At 58.8% G+C, this 13,327-nt stretch overlaps 1 protein-coding gene across 1 annotated transcript in view; it reads left to right on the top strand.

The window, feature by feature from the left end:
* The window catches only part of PCNX2 (pecanex 2), a 43,656-nt gene that overhangs the window by 23,496 nt on the left and 6,833 nt on the right, over positions 1-13,327 (top strand). Inside the window, exons 21-30 of the mRNA XM_036453368.2 lie at positions 1,352-1,529; positions 2,145-2,253; positions 3,100-3,229; positions 4,108-4,166; positions 5,770-5,985; positions 6,470-6,723; positions 8,741-8,974; positions 10,090-10,202; positions 11,775-11,919; positions 12,652-12,882. Coding sequence (XP_036309261.1) covers positions 1,352-1,529; positions 2,145-2,253; positions 3,100-3,229; positions 4,108-4,166; positions 5,770-5,985; positions 6,470-6,723; positions 8,741-8,974; positions 10,090-10,202; positions 11,775-11,919; positions 12,652-12,882 — 1,669 coding nt within the window. The remainder of the gene's footprint in view (positions 1-1,351; positions 1,530-2,144; positions 2,254-3,099; positions 3,230-4,107; positions 4,167-5,769; positions 5,986-6,469; positions 6,724-8,740; positions 8,975-10,089; positions 10,203-11,774; positions 11,920-12,651; positions 12,883-13,327) is intronic.

The raw sequence follows: 13,327 nt of genomic DNA, 5'->3' as shown, positions 1-13,327 counted from the left end.
GAGCGGGCACAGAGCACAGAGCGGGCACAGAGCACAGAGCGGGCACAGAGCGGGCACAGAGCACAGAGCGGGCACAGAGCACAGAGCGGGCACAGAGCGCAGAGCGGGCACAGAGCTCAGAGCGGGCACAGAGCGGGCACAGAGCTCAGAGCGGGCACAGAGCTCAGAGCGGGCACAGAGCGGGCACAGAGCTCAGAGCGGGCACAGAGCACAGAGCGGGCACAGAGCACAGAGCGGGCACTGAGCGGGCACAGAGCACAGAGCGGGCTCAGAGCACAGAGCGGGCACAGAGCACAGAGCGGGCACAGAGCTCAGAGCACAGAGCACAGAGAGGGCTCAGAGCACAGAGCAGGCACAGAGCACAGAGCGGGCACAGAGCACAGAGCGGGCACAGAGCTCAGAGCACAGAGCGGGCACAGAGCGGGCACAGAGCTCAGAGCGGGCACAGAGCACAGAGCGGGCACAGAGCACAGAGCGGGCACAGAGCGGGCTCAGAGCACAGAGCGGGCACAGAGCACAGAGCGGGCTCAGAGCACAGAGCGGGCACAGAGCACAGAGCGGGCTCAGAGCACAGAGCGGGCACAGAGCACAGAGCGGGCTCAGAGCACAGAGCGGGCACAGAGCACAGAGCGGGCACAGAGCACAGAGCACAGAGCGGGCTCAGAGCACAGAGCGGGCATAGAGCACAGAGCGGGCACTGAGCGGGCACAGAGCACAGAGCGGGCTCAGAGCACAGAGCGGGCACAGAGCTCAGAGCACAGAGCACAGAGAGGGCTCAGAGCACAGAGCAGGCACAGAGCACAGAGCGGGCACAGAGCACAGAGCGGGCACAGAGCACAGAGCGGGCACAGAGCGGGCTCAGAGCACAGAGCGGGCACAGAGCACAGAGCGGGCACAGAGCTCAGAGCGGGCACAGAGCTCAGAGCGGGCACAGAGCGGGCACAGAGCTCAGAGCGGGCTCAGAGCACAGAGCGGGCACAGAGCACAGAGCGGGCACAGAGCACAGAGCACAGAGCGGGCTCAGAGCACAGAGCGGGCACAGAGCACAGAGCGGGCACAGAGCACAGAGCACAGAGCGGGCTCAGAGCACAGAGCGGGCACAGAGCACAGAGCGGGCTCAGAGCACAGAGCGGGCACAGAGCACAGAGCGGGCTCAGAGCACAGAGCGGGCACAGAGCACAGAGCACAGAGCGGGCTCAGAGCACAGAGCGGGCACAGAGCACAGAGCACAGAGCGGGCTCAGAGCACAGAGCGGGCACAGAGCACAGAGCGGGGGAGGGCGGTCCCCCTGGACAAGGTGCAGAGCGCGCAGGGGATGCGAGGTTCGCTGTCCCCCCCCCGCCCCCCGCAGCTGGGACATCTTCCTGCTGATCGTGGCGGGCATGAAGCTGCTGCGCGCCTCCTTCTGCCACCCCGGCCGCCAGTTCGCACCGCTGGGCCTCGCCGTCCTGTTCTTCCACTTCGACTGCCGCGGGCTGTGCGACAGCTTCCTGCTGGACTTCTTCCTGGCGTCCGTCCTGTGCAGCAAGGCGAGTCCGGCCCCCCCCCCCGGGGTCCCACGCCCCCCCCGGGCCCCACGGCCCTCCCCCAGCCCCCTCCCCGGGGCCCCACGGCCCTCCCCCCACGGCCCTCCCCCAGCCCCCTCCCCGGGGCCCACGGCCCTCCCCCAGCCCCCTCCCCCGGGGCCCACGGCCCTCCCCCAGCCCCCTCCCCCGGGGCCCACGGCCCTCCCCCCGGGGCCCCACGCCCCCCCCCGGGGCCCCACGGTGCGTGTCTCACCCCCCACCCAGAGAAGAAGGGCGAGGAAGAGAGAGAGCTAGAAACATTGAAACATTGATACGAGAGAGTCATTGATTGACCCCTGCACGCCCCACACTGGGGATGGAGCCCACAACCCGGGCCTGTGCCCTTGACCGGAATCGAACCGTGACCTCCTGGTTCCTAGGTCGATGCTCAACCACTGAGCCACGCCAGCCGGGCTGTTTTAACCCACTCTTAGCGGGGGCCTTGATGTAGGACAGGGGAGGTAAGAGCGAGAGGCCAGCAGTAGTCAGCTGCCCTGTCCCATGTGTGTGCTTCCGATGACCTTGACGCCCCTGCACCCCGGCCGTCCCCTCTGAGGACTCCCTTCCTTCTGCTTTCAGCTCGGGGACCTGCTCCAGAAGCTGCAGTTCGTCCTGGCGTACGTGGCCCCGTGGCAGATGGCCTGGGGCTCCTCCTTCCACGTGTTCGCGCAGCTCTTCGCAATCCCTCGTATCCTTCCCGCTGCTGTTTTTAAAAAATATATTCTACTGATTTTTTTACAGAGAGGAAGAGAGAGGGCCAGAGAGTTAGAAACATCGATGAGAGAGAAACATCCGTCAGCTGCCTCCTGCACACTCGCCACTGGGGATGTGCCCGCAACCGAGGCGCATGCCCTTGACCGGAATCGAACCTGGGACCTTTCAGTTTGCAGGCCGACGCTCCATCCACTGAGCCACACCGGTTTCGGCTCCGCTGCTATTTTTCCCCACAGTTCCTGGATGTAAGCTCATATTATATATATATATGTGTGTGTGTGTGTGTGTGTGTATATATATATATATATATATATATATATATATATGTATATATATGTATATATATATACACACACACACACACACACATACACACCCATATTTTCTGGCGTATAAGACGGCCCCCTAATTTTACAGTTAAAACATAGGGTTAGGCCTATATTCGCTGTATAAGACTACCCCCCACTTCAAAGAAAAGACTTACTTTGTCGTTAAGATCTGCGGGTAATTTTTCTGCAGTTTTGGTCTTTTGCCCCAATTTTCGGTTGACTTTTTTTCATTTCAAAGATCGTCTTAGATGCCGGAAAATACGGGGTGTGTGTGTGTGTGTGTGTGTGTGTGTGTATTATTGATTTCAAAGAGGGAAAAAGGGAGAGAGAGAGATGGCAACATCAGTGGTGAGAGAATCGCGGATCGGCTGCCTCCTCTCTCCCCGGGTGAGAGACGGCCTGCCCATGAACTGGTCAGGACCTCCCAGGACCCTCAGACGCAGAGCCACGAGGAAAGCAGGACCGCTCGCCTTAACTAGCCCGGCTCCCAGACTCAGCCCTGCTCTTCGCCCAGACGGCGGCCACGTCCGTCCTGTCCACGCCGCTGAGCCCCTTCCTGGGCAGCGTGCTGTTCGTCACGTCCTACGTGCGGCCCGTCAAGTTCTGGGAGAAGGACTACAAGTGAGGCCCAGCGCTGCCTGCCGGGGGCGCCCTCCTGTCCGGGCGCCTCGGGGGCCTGTCTGCCGGGGGGCGGGGGGCGGGGGGCGTGGCGGGGAGCAGGGCTTAGGGCTCCTGATGGAACACAGCTTGCTGGAACCGGCCGGGTCCCGGCCCAGGTTTCCCGCCATCCCCACCGTCCACCGTCCTCCTACCGATGGGCTTTGCTTTCTTCTTTTTTGTTGTTTGTTTTGTTTTTATTGATTTTATTTAAACTTTTTTTTTTAAATATATATTATTGATTTTGTACAGAGAGGAAGGGAGAAAGACAGAGAGTTAGAAACATCGATGAGAGAGAGTCATCGATCAGCTGCCTCCTGCACACCCCCCACTGGGGATGTGCCCGCAACCAAGGTACATGCCCTTGACCGGAATCGAACCCGGGACCCTTCAGTCCCCAAGTCGACGCTCTATCCATTAAGCCAAACCGGTCCCGGCTGTTTTTATTGATTTTCCACAGAGAGGAAGGGAGAGGGAGAAAGAGTTAGAAACATCGAGGAGAGAGAATCATCGACCAGCTGCCTCCTGCACACCTCCTACTGGGGATGTGCTGGCAGCCAAGGTACATGCCCTTGACCGGAATCGAACCCAGGACCCTTCAGTCCACAGGCCGACGCTCTATCCACTGAGCCACACCGGCCAGGGCTCCCCAAGTTTCTTGCATGCCCCCCTTTCTCTGTTTCCTGGGACCCCTCTCTGCAGCATTGTCAGATTGGAGCCGTCACCCTCATACGCATGTGTCAGCACCTCCACCCACCACAGCCACGTCTGCAAACCAGCCCTGTGGCCTGCCTGCGTGCGGGGTCTCACCACGGCTCTCCCCTGTTCTGTGGCCCCCCCAGCACCAGGCGCGTGGACAACTCCAACACCAGGCTGGCCGTCCAGATGGAGAGGGACCCAGGTGAGACGTCCCCTCCCTTCTCTCTCTCTCTCTCTTTCTCTCTCTCTCTCTCTTTAAATTTATCTTATCGATTTTTTTTACAGAGAGGAAGGGAGAGGGATAGAGAGCTAGAAACACCGATGAGAGAGAGAGACATCAACCAGCTGCCTCCCTCACACTCCGTATCGGGGATGTGCCCGCAACCAAGGCACATGCCCTTGATCGGAATCGAACCTGGGACCCATCAGTCCGCAGGCCGACGCGCTTTCCCCTGAGCTATGCCAGTTTTGGCCCTTCTCTGTTATCCAGACGATTTGCTCTGTCCTGCGGACGGACGGAGCCCTCTGACCCAGCCGGGGAATGAAGCACTGCTCTTTGCCATCCCCGTGGAGACCACGCGTGTCTTGGTCGCTACGCCGACGTGGAGAGAGCGCGGTGCGGGCGGACGCGGACCGATCCCGCGCGGGACTGAATCCGTCCGTACGCGGAGTTCATTACCTCGGCAGCGAGCGCCCCTGCTCGTTCAGGCCTGTTTGTTTCTGTGCGATACACATCGCACACAGACTCCACAGCGTGGGCTCCGAGGACTCATGGTTGGCGAAGCAGCAGGCATCTGAGACATGCAGGGGCAGACACGTGGGTGTGAGGTCTGGAGCAGTGGTCGCCCGCGGGTGGCCCCTGAGGTCCGAAAGGTTGGTGACCACCGATCTAGACGCAGGCGTCCTCAAACTACGGCCCGCGGGCCACATGCGGCCCCCAGAGGAGTCTGATCCGGCCCGCCAGGTTTTTTGGGCAGTGAGCGCAGCCGAGGTGTTACAGTAGGAATTAGCAGTTCATATAGTCCGGCCCTCCAGCTCTCTGAGGGACCGTGATCTGGCCCCCACTTTAAACAGTTTGAGGACCCCTGATAGAGCTCAGACGGGGGTCCCAGCGGGAGGCACGGATCTGTAGATGGTCTGCATGGAACTCGAATCAGTCCACTTGTGTGGCTGAGACGGCCTACAGCCGGGGTCGGCAAACCGCGGCTCCCGAGCCGCAGGCGGCTCTCGGGCCCCTGGAGGGCGGCTCTTCCACGGAACACCCCGGCCTGGGCGAGTCTGTGTGGAAGACGTGGCGTCAGAAGACGTTACGTTTAAACAACGTGGCTCTCCAGAGACATGTCCGTCGTTGTGCTGTGGACACTTGGCTCTGTGGACGAGTGAGTTTGCCGACCGCTGGACTAGAACATGTGTCCAGGGGAAAACAGGCGGGTCCCAGCACTTCCACCGAGATGGCGAAGCATCAGGAAGGTCCGATTTAACCGAAACCGGTTTGGCTCAGTGGATAGCGCGTCGGCCTGCGGACCCAAAGGTCCCGGGTTCGATTCGGTCAAGGGCATGGACCTTGGTTGCGGGCACATCCCCAGTGGGGGCCATGCAGGAGGCAGATGGTCGGTGATTCTCTCTCATCGATGTTTCTCACTCTCTATCCCTCTCCTTTCCTCTCTGGGTAAAAAATAAATAAAATATATTTAAAAAAAAAAAAGGAAGGTCCGATTAGCCCAGGTCACATGGCAGCTCTGCCTTCCGGGCCAGGGGCCCGGGGACAAGCGCTCACCGGCGTCCGCCCCGTCGTCTGTCCGCAGCGAGCGATGACAACAACCTCAACTCCATCTTCTATGAGCACCTGACGCGCTCCCTGCAGGAGTCGCTCTGCGGGGACCTGGCCCTCGGCCGCTGGGGCAACTACGGCTCCGGAGACTGCTTCATCCTGGCCTCCGACTACCTCAACGCCTTCGTGCACCTCATCGAGGTCGCCAACGGCCTGGTCACCTTCCAGCTCCGCGGGCTGGAGTTCCGAGGTGAGGGGCTGCCCGGGGAGCGTGCTGCTGGGAGGCGGTGCCTCGGGCTGTCATCGCATAAAACTTAAAAAAAAATATTAAAAAAAATATATATGTTGTATTGATTTTTCACAGAGAGGGAGAGAGAGGGATAGAGTTAGAAACATGAATGAGAGAGAAACATCGACCAGCTGCCTCCTGCACACCCCCTACTGGGGACGTGCCCGCAACCAAGGTCCATGCCCTTGACCAGAATTGAACCCGGGACCCTTCAGTCCGCAGCCCGATGCTCTCTCTATCCACTGAGCCACACCGGTTTCGGCTCTCTCTCATCATGGATGCTTCTCTCTCTCTCCCCCTTTCCCTTCCTCCCTGAAATCAATAATAATAATTTTTAAAAAGGCAGGAGTGAGGTCCCTTCTCGGCAGAGGCCCCCATCCCTGTCCCCCCCACCCCCCACCCCCCACCCCCCGTCTCTGTGTAACGGGCGCCCGCCGCCCGCCAGGGACGTACTGCCAGCAGCGGGAGGTGGAGGCCATCATGGAGGGCGCCGAGGACGACGGGGGCTGCTGCTGCTGCCGGCCGGGCCACCTGCCGCACCTGCTGTCCTGCAACGCCGCCTTCCACCTGCGCTGGCTCACCTGGGAGGTCACCCGCACGCACTACGTGCTGGAGGGCTACCGCGTGCTGGACAACAACGCCGCCACCATGCTGCAGGTGTTCGACCTGCGCCGGGCGCTGGTCCGCTTCTACGTGCAGGTACCGCGGCCGGCACCGCCACCACCACCCGGGCCCGCCCCCAGGTTCTAACAGACCGTCCGCTTCTTTGTTAAATAGATTAAAAATAATAATAATAATATATATATATTTTTTTAATTTTTATTTTATTTATTTATTTATTTTTGCCAAAGCTGGTGTGGCTCAGTGGATAGAGCGTCAGCCTGCGGACTGAAGGTTCCCAGGTTCGATTCCGGTCAAGGGCATGGACCTTGGTTACGGGCACATCCCCAGTGGGGAGTGTGCAAGAGGCAGCTGATGGATGATTCTCTCTCTTTGATGTGTCTAGCTCTCTGTCCCTCTCTCTTCCTCTCTGTAAAAAGAAATCAATAAAATATATTTTAAAAAATAAATTAAAAAAATATATATATATTTTTAAAAATATATATTTTATTGATTTTTCTATAGAGAGGAAAAGAGAGGGACAGAGAGCTAGAAACATCGATAAGAGAGAAACATCCACCAGCTGCCTCCTGCACACCCCCCACTGGGGATGTGTCCGCAACCCAGGTCCATGCCCTTGACCGGAATCAAACCCGGGACCCTTCAGTTTGCAAGCCGACGCTCTATCCACTGAGCCACCGCCGGTTTCGGCTGTTCAGTAGGTTTTTATTGATGTCAGAGAGGAAGGGAGAGAGAGAGAGAGAGGGAGAAACATCCATGATGAGAGAGAGCCATGGATCGGCTACCTCCTGTGTTTATTAAAAAAAAAAAAAAACCACACACACACACACAAAAAACCAACGGTACAGAGAATAACACGGACCCCGTTCCTGTCCTGGACGGAATGCCTGCCTATATGAAGTGGAAACGGGGTATGGTTTGCAGCCAGCCGGCTTGGTCCCCTCTTCTCCAGTCCCCATCCCGGTCCCCTCGCCCGGGGAGAGCTGGGCCCACGGCCGGGGCCTCGCTGCAGGATGCTGCCGGAGCTACAGGAAGGCGTTCTGGCCTCCGGGGGTCCCAGTCCTCGCTAACTAGTCTGACTTCACCCGTGGAGGCTGTTTTGATTCCTGGGAAATGAGGGGAAGGCCGCACGATCGCCCTCTGATTTGTTTGTTGTTCCTGTCGGGGGTGTGTGATTAGGACCGACGGGGGGGAGCGGGACCAGATGTGGGCTGGAGCCAGATGTGTGGACAGACACCCTCCCCCCCGTCCCCCGTAACTGTCAGACGAGACACGGTCCCTCTGGCCACGGCCACTGAGCCTCCTTTGCTGGTAACTGGAAGCCGACCTTATTTTATATATTTATATAGATTTTATTGACTATTTTTAAAAAATATATATATTTTTATTGATTTTTACAGAGAGAAAGAGAGGGATAGAGAGTTAGAAACATCGATGGGAGAGAAACATGCATCAGCTGCCTCCTGAACACCCTGCTCTGGGGATGTGCCCGAAACCAAGGGACATGCCCTTGACTGGAATCGAACCTGGGACCCTTCCATCTGCAGGCCAACGTTTTATCCATTGAGCCACACCGGTTTCAGCAATCTTTTTTTTAATTATATTTTTTAAATTATATTTTTATTGATTTCAGAGAGGAAGGGAGAGGGAAAGAGAGCGATAAAAGCATCAATGATGAGAGAGAATCATGGATCTGCTGCCTCCTGCTCAGGCCCCACACTGGGGATCGAGCCTGCACCCCGGGCCTGTGCCCTGACTGGGAATCGAACCCTGACCTCCTGGTTCACAGGTCGATGCTCAACCACGGAGCCAGGCTGGCCAGGCGCAGCTTCACTGTTTCAGTCCGTCCAGGGCTGTGTGGCAGGGCCTGCGGGCGGTCCTTGTCCATCTGCGACCTCCTGTCCTCCTCTCCCTCCCCCCCCTCCCCGCAGGGGCCCTCAGAGAAGGCGGGGACTGTCCTCCGGGGGGTCGGTCACTAACCCCTGCAGGAAACACGGGGCCCACACGGCAGTCGCGTGTCCCCTGCTCCCCGGACGGCCATGGGCTCCGGGAGCCCCAACGACGGCTCAGGCCGGCCTCCTCTCTCCGCGCGCAGAGCATCGTCTACTACCTGGTCACGTCGCCCACGCTGCCCTCCTGGCTGGGGAGCGAGGCCCTCCGCGCTGCACTGCAGCCCTTCGCCAAGTGGCACCACATCGAGCGCGACCCCGGCGTGTTCCACGCGCACATCGACGAGGACTACGTGCCCTGCCTGCAGGGCGTCACGCGGGCCAGCTTCTGCAGCGTGCACCTCGAGTGGATCCAGCACTGCGCGCGGAGGGCGCAGGAGGTGCGTGTGCGTGTGCATGTGTGTGCGTGTGTGCGTGTGTGCATGTGGGTGGGCATGTGTGTGTGCGCGTGCATGAGTGTGCATGTGGGTGGGCGTGCGTTTGTGTATGTGTGTGCGAGTGTGTGTCTGCATGCGTGTGTGTATGTGCATGTGTGTGTGTGTTGTGTGTGCGTGTGTATGCAGGTGTGTGTGTGTGTGTGTGCAGGGGGGATCATGGCTCAACTAGGGCCGTGACTATAAGTAAAAAAAAAAAAATACAGGAAAACTGCCCAAACAGGTGTGGCTCAGTGGATAGCACGTCGGCCTGGGGACTGAAGGGTCCCGGGTTCGATTCCGGTCAAGGGCATGTGCCTTGGTTGCGGGCACATCCCCAGTGGGGAGTGTGCAGGAGGCAGCTGGTCGACGTTTCTCTCTCATCGGTTTTTCTAACTCTCTATCCCTCTCTCTTCCTCTCTGTGGAAAATCAATAAAATATGTTAAAAACAAGCAAACAAAAAAAACAAAACAGGAAAACTGCCCGCCCACATGGCTCAGGGGTTGAGCTTCGACCTGTGAACCAGGAGGTCAGGGTTTGATTCCCGGTCAGGGCACAGGCCCGGGTTTCGGGCTCCATCCCCAGGGATGGGCGTGCAGGAGGCAGCCGGTCCATGCTTCGCCGGCCCATGCTTCTCTGTCATCACGGAGGTTTCTCTCTCCCTCTCCCTTCCTCTCTGAAATCAATACTAAGTTGTTTGTTTGTTTTTAAAAAAGTGAACGAGGAAAACTGTACAGCACGTCCCTCCCCCGTCCTCTCCGGTAGACGAATAAAATAAAGGAGGAAAAGGCACTGGCCGCTGGTCAGTGCTAGCCATGGGGAGAACTCAGCAGCCGTAGCTCCGATGGGGGACCCTGCCAGTCCGTCTCCCCGTGGTCCCTGCCAGCCTCTCCCCGCCTGGAGTCCCCTTGGCGTGCCGGCCACGAAGAAAGGACTTTGGGCGGGAAGCGGTGCCCAGTGCCCCCCATCGGGGAGGCTGCATGGCCCTCCTGTGCCTCGGTCCCCTCTCCCCGCCGGGTGACGCTGTGGTGCACGCGGGCAGCGGTGACGGGAAGTAACAGCCCCTGATCTGCTCCTTCAGGCCCCGCAGACCCTGGACAGTGATGAGGACTCCCCGCTGGTGACCCTGGCCTTCGCCCTCTGCATCCTGGGCAGGAGAGCGCTGGGCACCGCCTCGCACAGCCTGGCGCTCAGGTACGCGGGGGAGCGGGGGCTGGACGGCCACCGGCATCGCTTTCACAGGCCTTTCAATCACTTTTTTATTTTATTTTATTTTAAATATATTTTATTGATTTTTCGCAGAGAGGGAGAGAGAGGGATAGAGAGTTAGAAACATCGATGAGAGAGCATCATCCATCAGCTGCCTCCTGCACACCCCCTACTGGGGATACTATGCCCGCAACCAAGGTGCATGCCCTTGACCGGAATCGAACCCGGGACCTTTCAGTCCGCAGGCCGACGCTTTATCCACTGAGCCACACCGGTTTTGGCCAAAAATCGGGACTTTAAAAAAAAACCAAAAAAAACGCCACGGGATGCAGGACAGATTGTTAAAAATCGGGACTGTCCCGCCAAAAGCGGGATGTCTGGTCACCTTATCCTACGGGCCCTGCTCTCTCTGCGTGAAAAACAGCCGGGGCCTCTCCTCTCGCAGAACAGAAGCCACACGGAGGTGCCCTGTCCCTCAGCCCCGGTCCCTGCCGCACCGCGGAGCCCCCGACCTTGCATTCACAGGGGTCCCGGCTCGCGTCCCAGCACCCCGGCCGTGATCCGCATCTCCCCGGATTCGAAGGTTCCTAGAAATGTCAGACTTCCCGTGCCCATGGCACACAGAAGGCTCCGCGCGCCTGCAGGCTGGGCTGAGCGGTTCCCCCAGGCTCCCCCGGAGCCGGCTCTCCGCGAGACCCCGGCCCAGGTGTTCCTTGCTGAGCCCGGCTTTGTTTATTTTCCGATTCAGCGCCGCGCGTTCCGGCCGCTTTCCAAGCCCGGTGTGGACGGGATCGCCCGGGTTTCAAACGGCTCCTAATACTCTGTGACAGTCCAATGGCGGCGACGAGCTCCATCTGGGAGCCATGCAGTGGTCTGGGGGGCAGGCTCGCCTTCCGGGGGACCCCACCCCTGTAAGCCCCGCCCCGCGTTCCCAGGGCAGGGGTGACCTGCAGGGGGCGGTAACCGATTGTCCACCGTGTGAGAGAGGCTGGAGCCCCCGCACCCCTGTACAGAACCCCCACCTCGGCCTCACCCTAAACAGCCACGCCCTGCATTTCATAGGTCAGAGTTCAATGCATGGGTGTGCTTGCAAAGACCTGATTCCGGATCTCAAACGGTTTCCAAGTGTCATGTTAAGAGACCCAGCAGCCGAAACCGGTGTGGCTCAGTGGATAGAGCATCTGCCTGGGAACTGAAAGGTCCCTGAGCGTCCTCCTGTGCACAGAAGGGTGGCTGGTTCGCTTCCCGGTCAGGGCACAGGCCCGGGTTGTGGGCTCCATCCCCCTGTGGGCCCTGCAGGAGGCAGGCGATGGATGTTTCTCTCTCCCATCGAGGTTTCTCTCTCTCCCTCTCTCCCTCTTCCTTCCTCTTGCTCTCCAAACCAATGAGAAAACCTTTGGAAAAAATACCGGGTGACCTGGAACACTGACTCCTGGGTTAGCCTGGCCTGGCAGCCCAGCGTGGGCACTGCTCTGCCTCGCTCGCTGGGACGCATTCAGACGTGACCGTGGTGCGGCTCTGAGGGACGGACGGGCCCTCAGAAACCCTGTCTTGCAGCCTGGACTCCTTCCTGCACGGCCTGCATGCCCTCTTCAAGGGCGACTTCCGGCTGGCCGCCCGGGACGAATGGGTGTTCGCCGACATGGACCTGCTGCAGAGGGTGCTGGCCCCGGCCATCAGGATGGCCCTCAAGCTGCACCAGGTCAGCACCCTCCTTATTTTATTTTATTTTTTAAATATATTTTATTGAGTTTTTACAGCGGGGAAGAGAGAGAGATAGAGAGTTAGAAACATCGATGAGAGAGAAGCATGGATCAGCTGCCTCCTGCACACCCCCCACTGGGGATGTGCCCGCCACCAAGGTCCATGCCCTTGACCGGAATCGAACCTGGGACCTTTCCATCTGCAGGCCGACGCTCTATCCACTGAGCCACACCAACCAGGGCCCATTCCAGATCTTTCCGGTCAAGGGCATGGACCTTGGTTGCGGGCACATCCCCAGTGGGGGGTGTGCAGGAGGCAGCTGGTCGATGTTTCTCTCTCATGGATGTTTCTAACTCTTTATCCCTCTCTCTTCCTCTCTGTAAAAAATCAATAAAATAACTAAAGCCGGTTTGGCTCAGTGGATAGAGCGTCGGCCTGCAGACTGAAAGGTCGCAGGTTCGATTCCGGTCGAGGGCATGGACCTTGGTTGCGGGCACATCCCCAGTAAGGGGTGTGCAGGAGGCGGCTGATCGATGATTCTCTCTCATTAATGTTTCTAACTCTTTATCTCCCTTCCTCTCTCTGTAAAAAAATCAATAAAATATATTTTTAAAAAATCAATAAAATATATTAAAAAAAAAAAAAAGAGCAGGGGTGAGGCCTGGGAGTGGACGTCCCCCAGCCTCGGCCCCGTCCTCACCCCCCTCCCCCCGCCCCCCCCCCCCCCCAGGACCAGTTCACCTGCCCGGACGAGTACGAGGACCCCGCGGTCCTGTTCGAGGCCATCCGGGCCTTCGAGCGCACGGTGGTCATCTGCCATGAGGGCGACCCGGCCTGGCGGGGCGCGGTGCTTGCCAACCGGGAGGAGCTGCTGACGCTGCGACACGTGGTGGACGACGGTGCCGACGAGTTCAAGGTCATCATGCTGCACCGGAGCTTCCTCAGCTTCAAGGTGATCAAGGTACCGAGCGGGGCCAGGGCCGGGCCTGGGTGCGAGAGGCGGGGGGGGAGCCGGGGGGCTGGCACGGACGTCTGAGCAGACGGAGCCTCAGAGCGGCCGCTCCCGCCCCCGGTGACCGGTGCGCAGGCCAGGGCTTCGGCAAGTCCTGGTAGAAGGGCATCTGCTTGTTGTTTTATGGTTTTTTTTAAAAAAAATATTTTATTGAATTTTTACTGAGAGGAAGGGAGAGGGTAGAGAGTTAGAAACATCCATGAGAGATAAACATCCACCAGCTGCCTCCTGCACACCTCCCACTGGGGATGTGCCCGCAACCACAGTACATGCCCTTGACCGGAATCGAACCCGGGACCTTTCAGTCCACAGGCCGACGCTCTATCCACTGAGCCACACTGGTTTTGGCATCTATTTGTTTTTAAAGCTCGGCTGGTGTGGCTCAGGGGCTGAG

Source organism: Pipistrellus kuhlii, unplaced genomic scaffold, assembly GCF_014108245.1.
Source record: "Pipistrellus kuhlii isolate mPipKuh1 unplaced genomic scaffold, mPipKuh1.p scaffold_m20_p_25, whole genome shotgun sequence".
NCBI classification, from domain to species: Eukaryota; Metazoa; Chordata; class Mammalia; order Chiroptera; family Vespertilionidae; genus Pipistrellus; species Pipistrellus kuhlii.
Note: the sequence above shows the minus strand (reverse complement) of the source record. Positions and strands in the feature narration are given on the sequence as shown.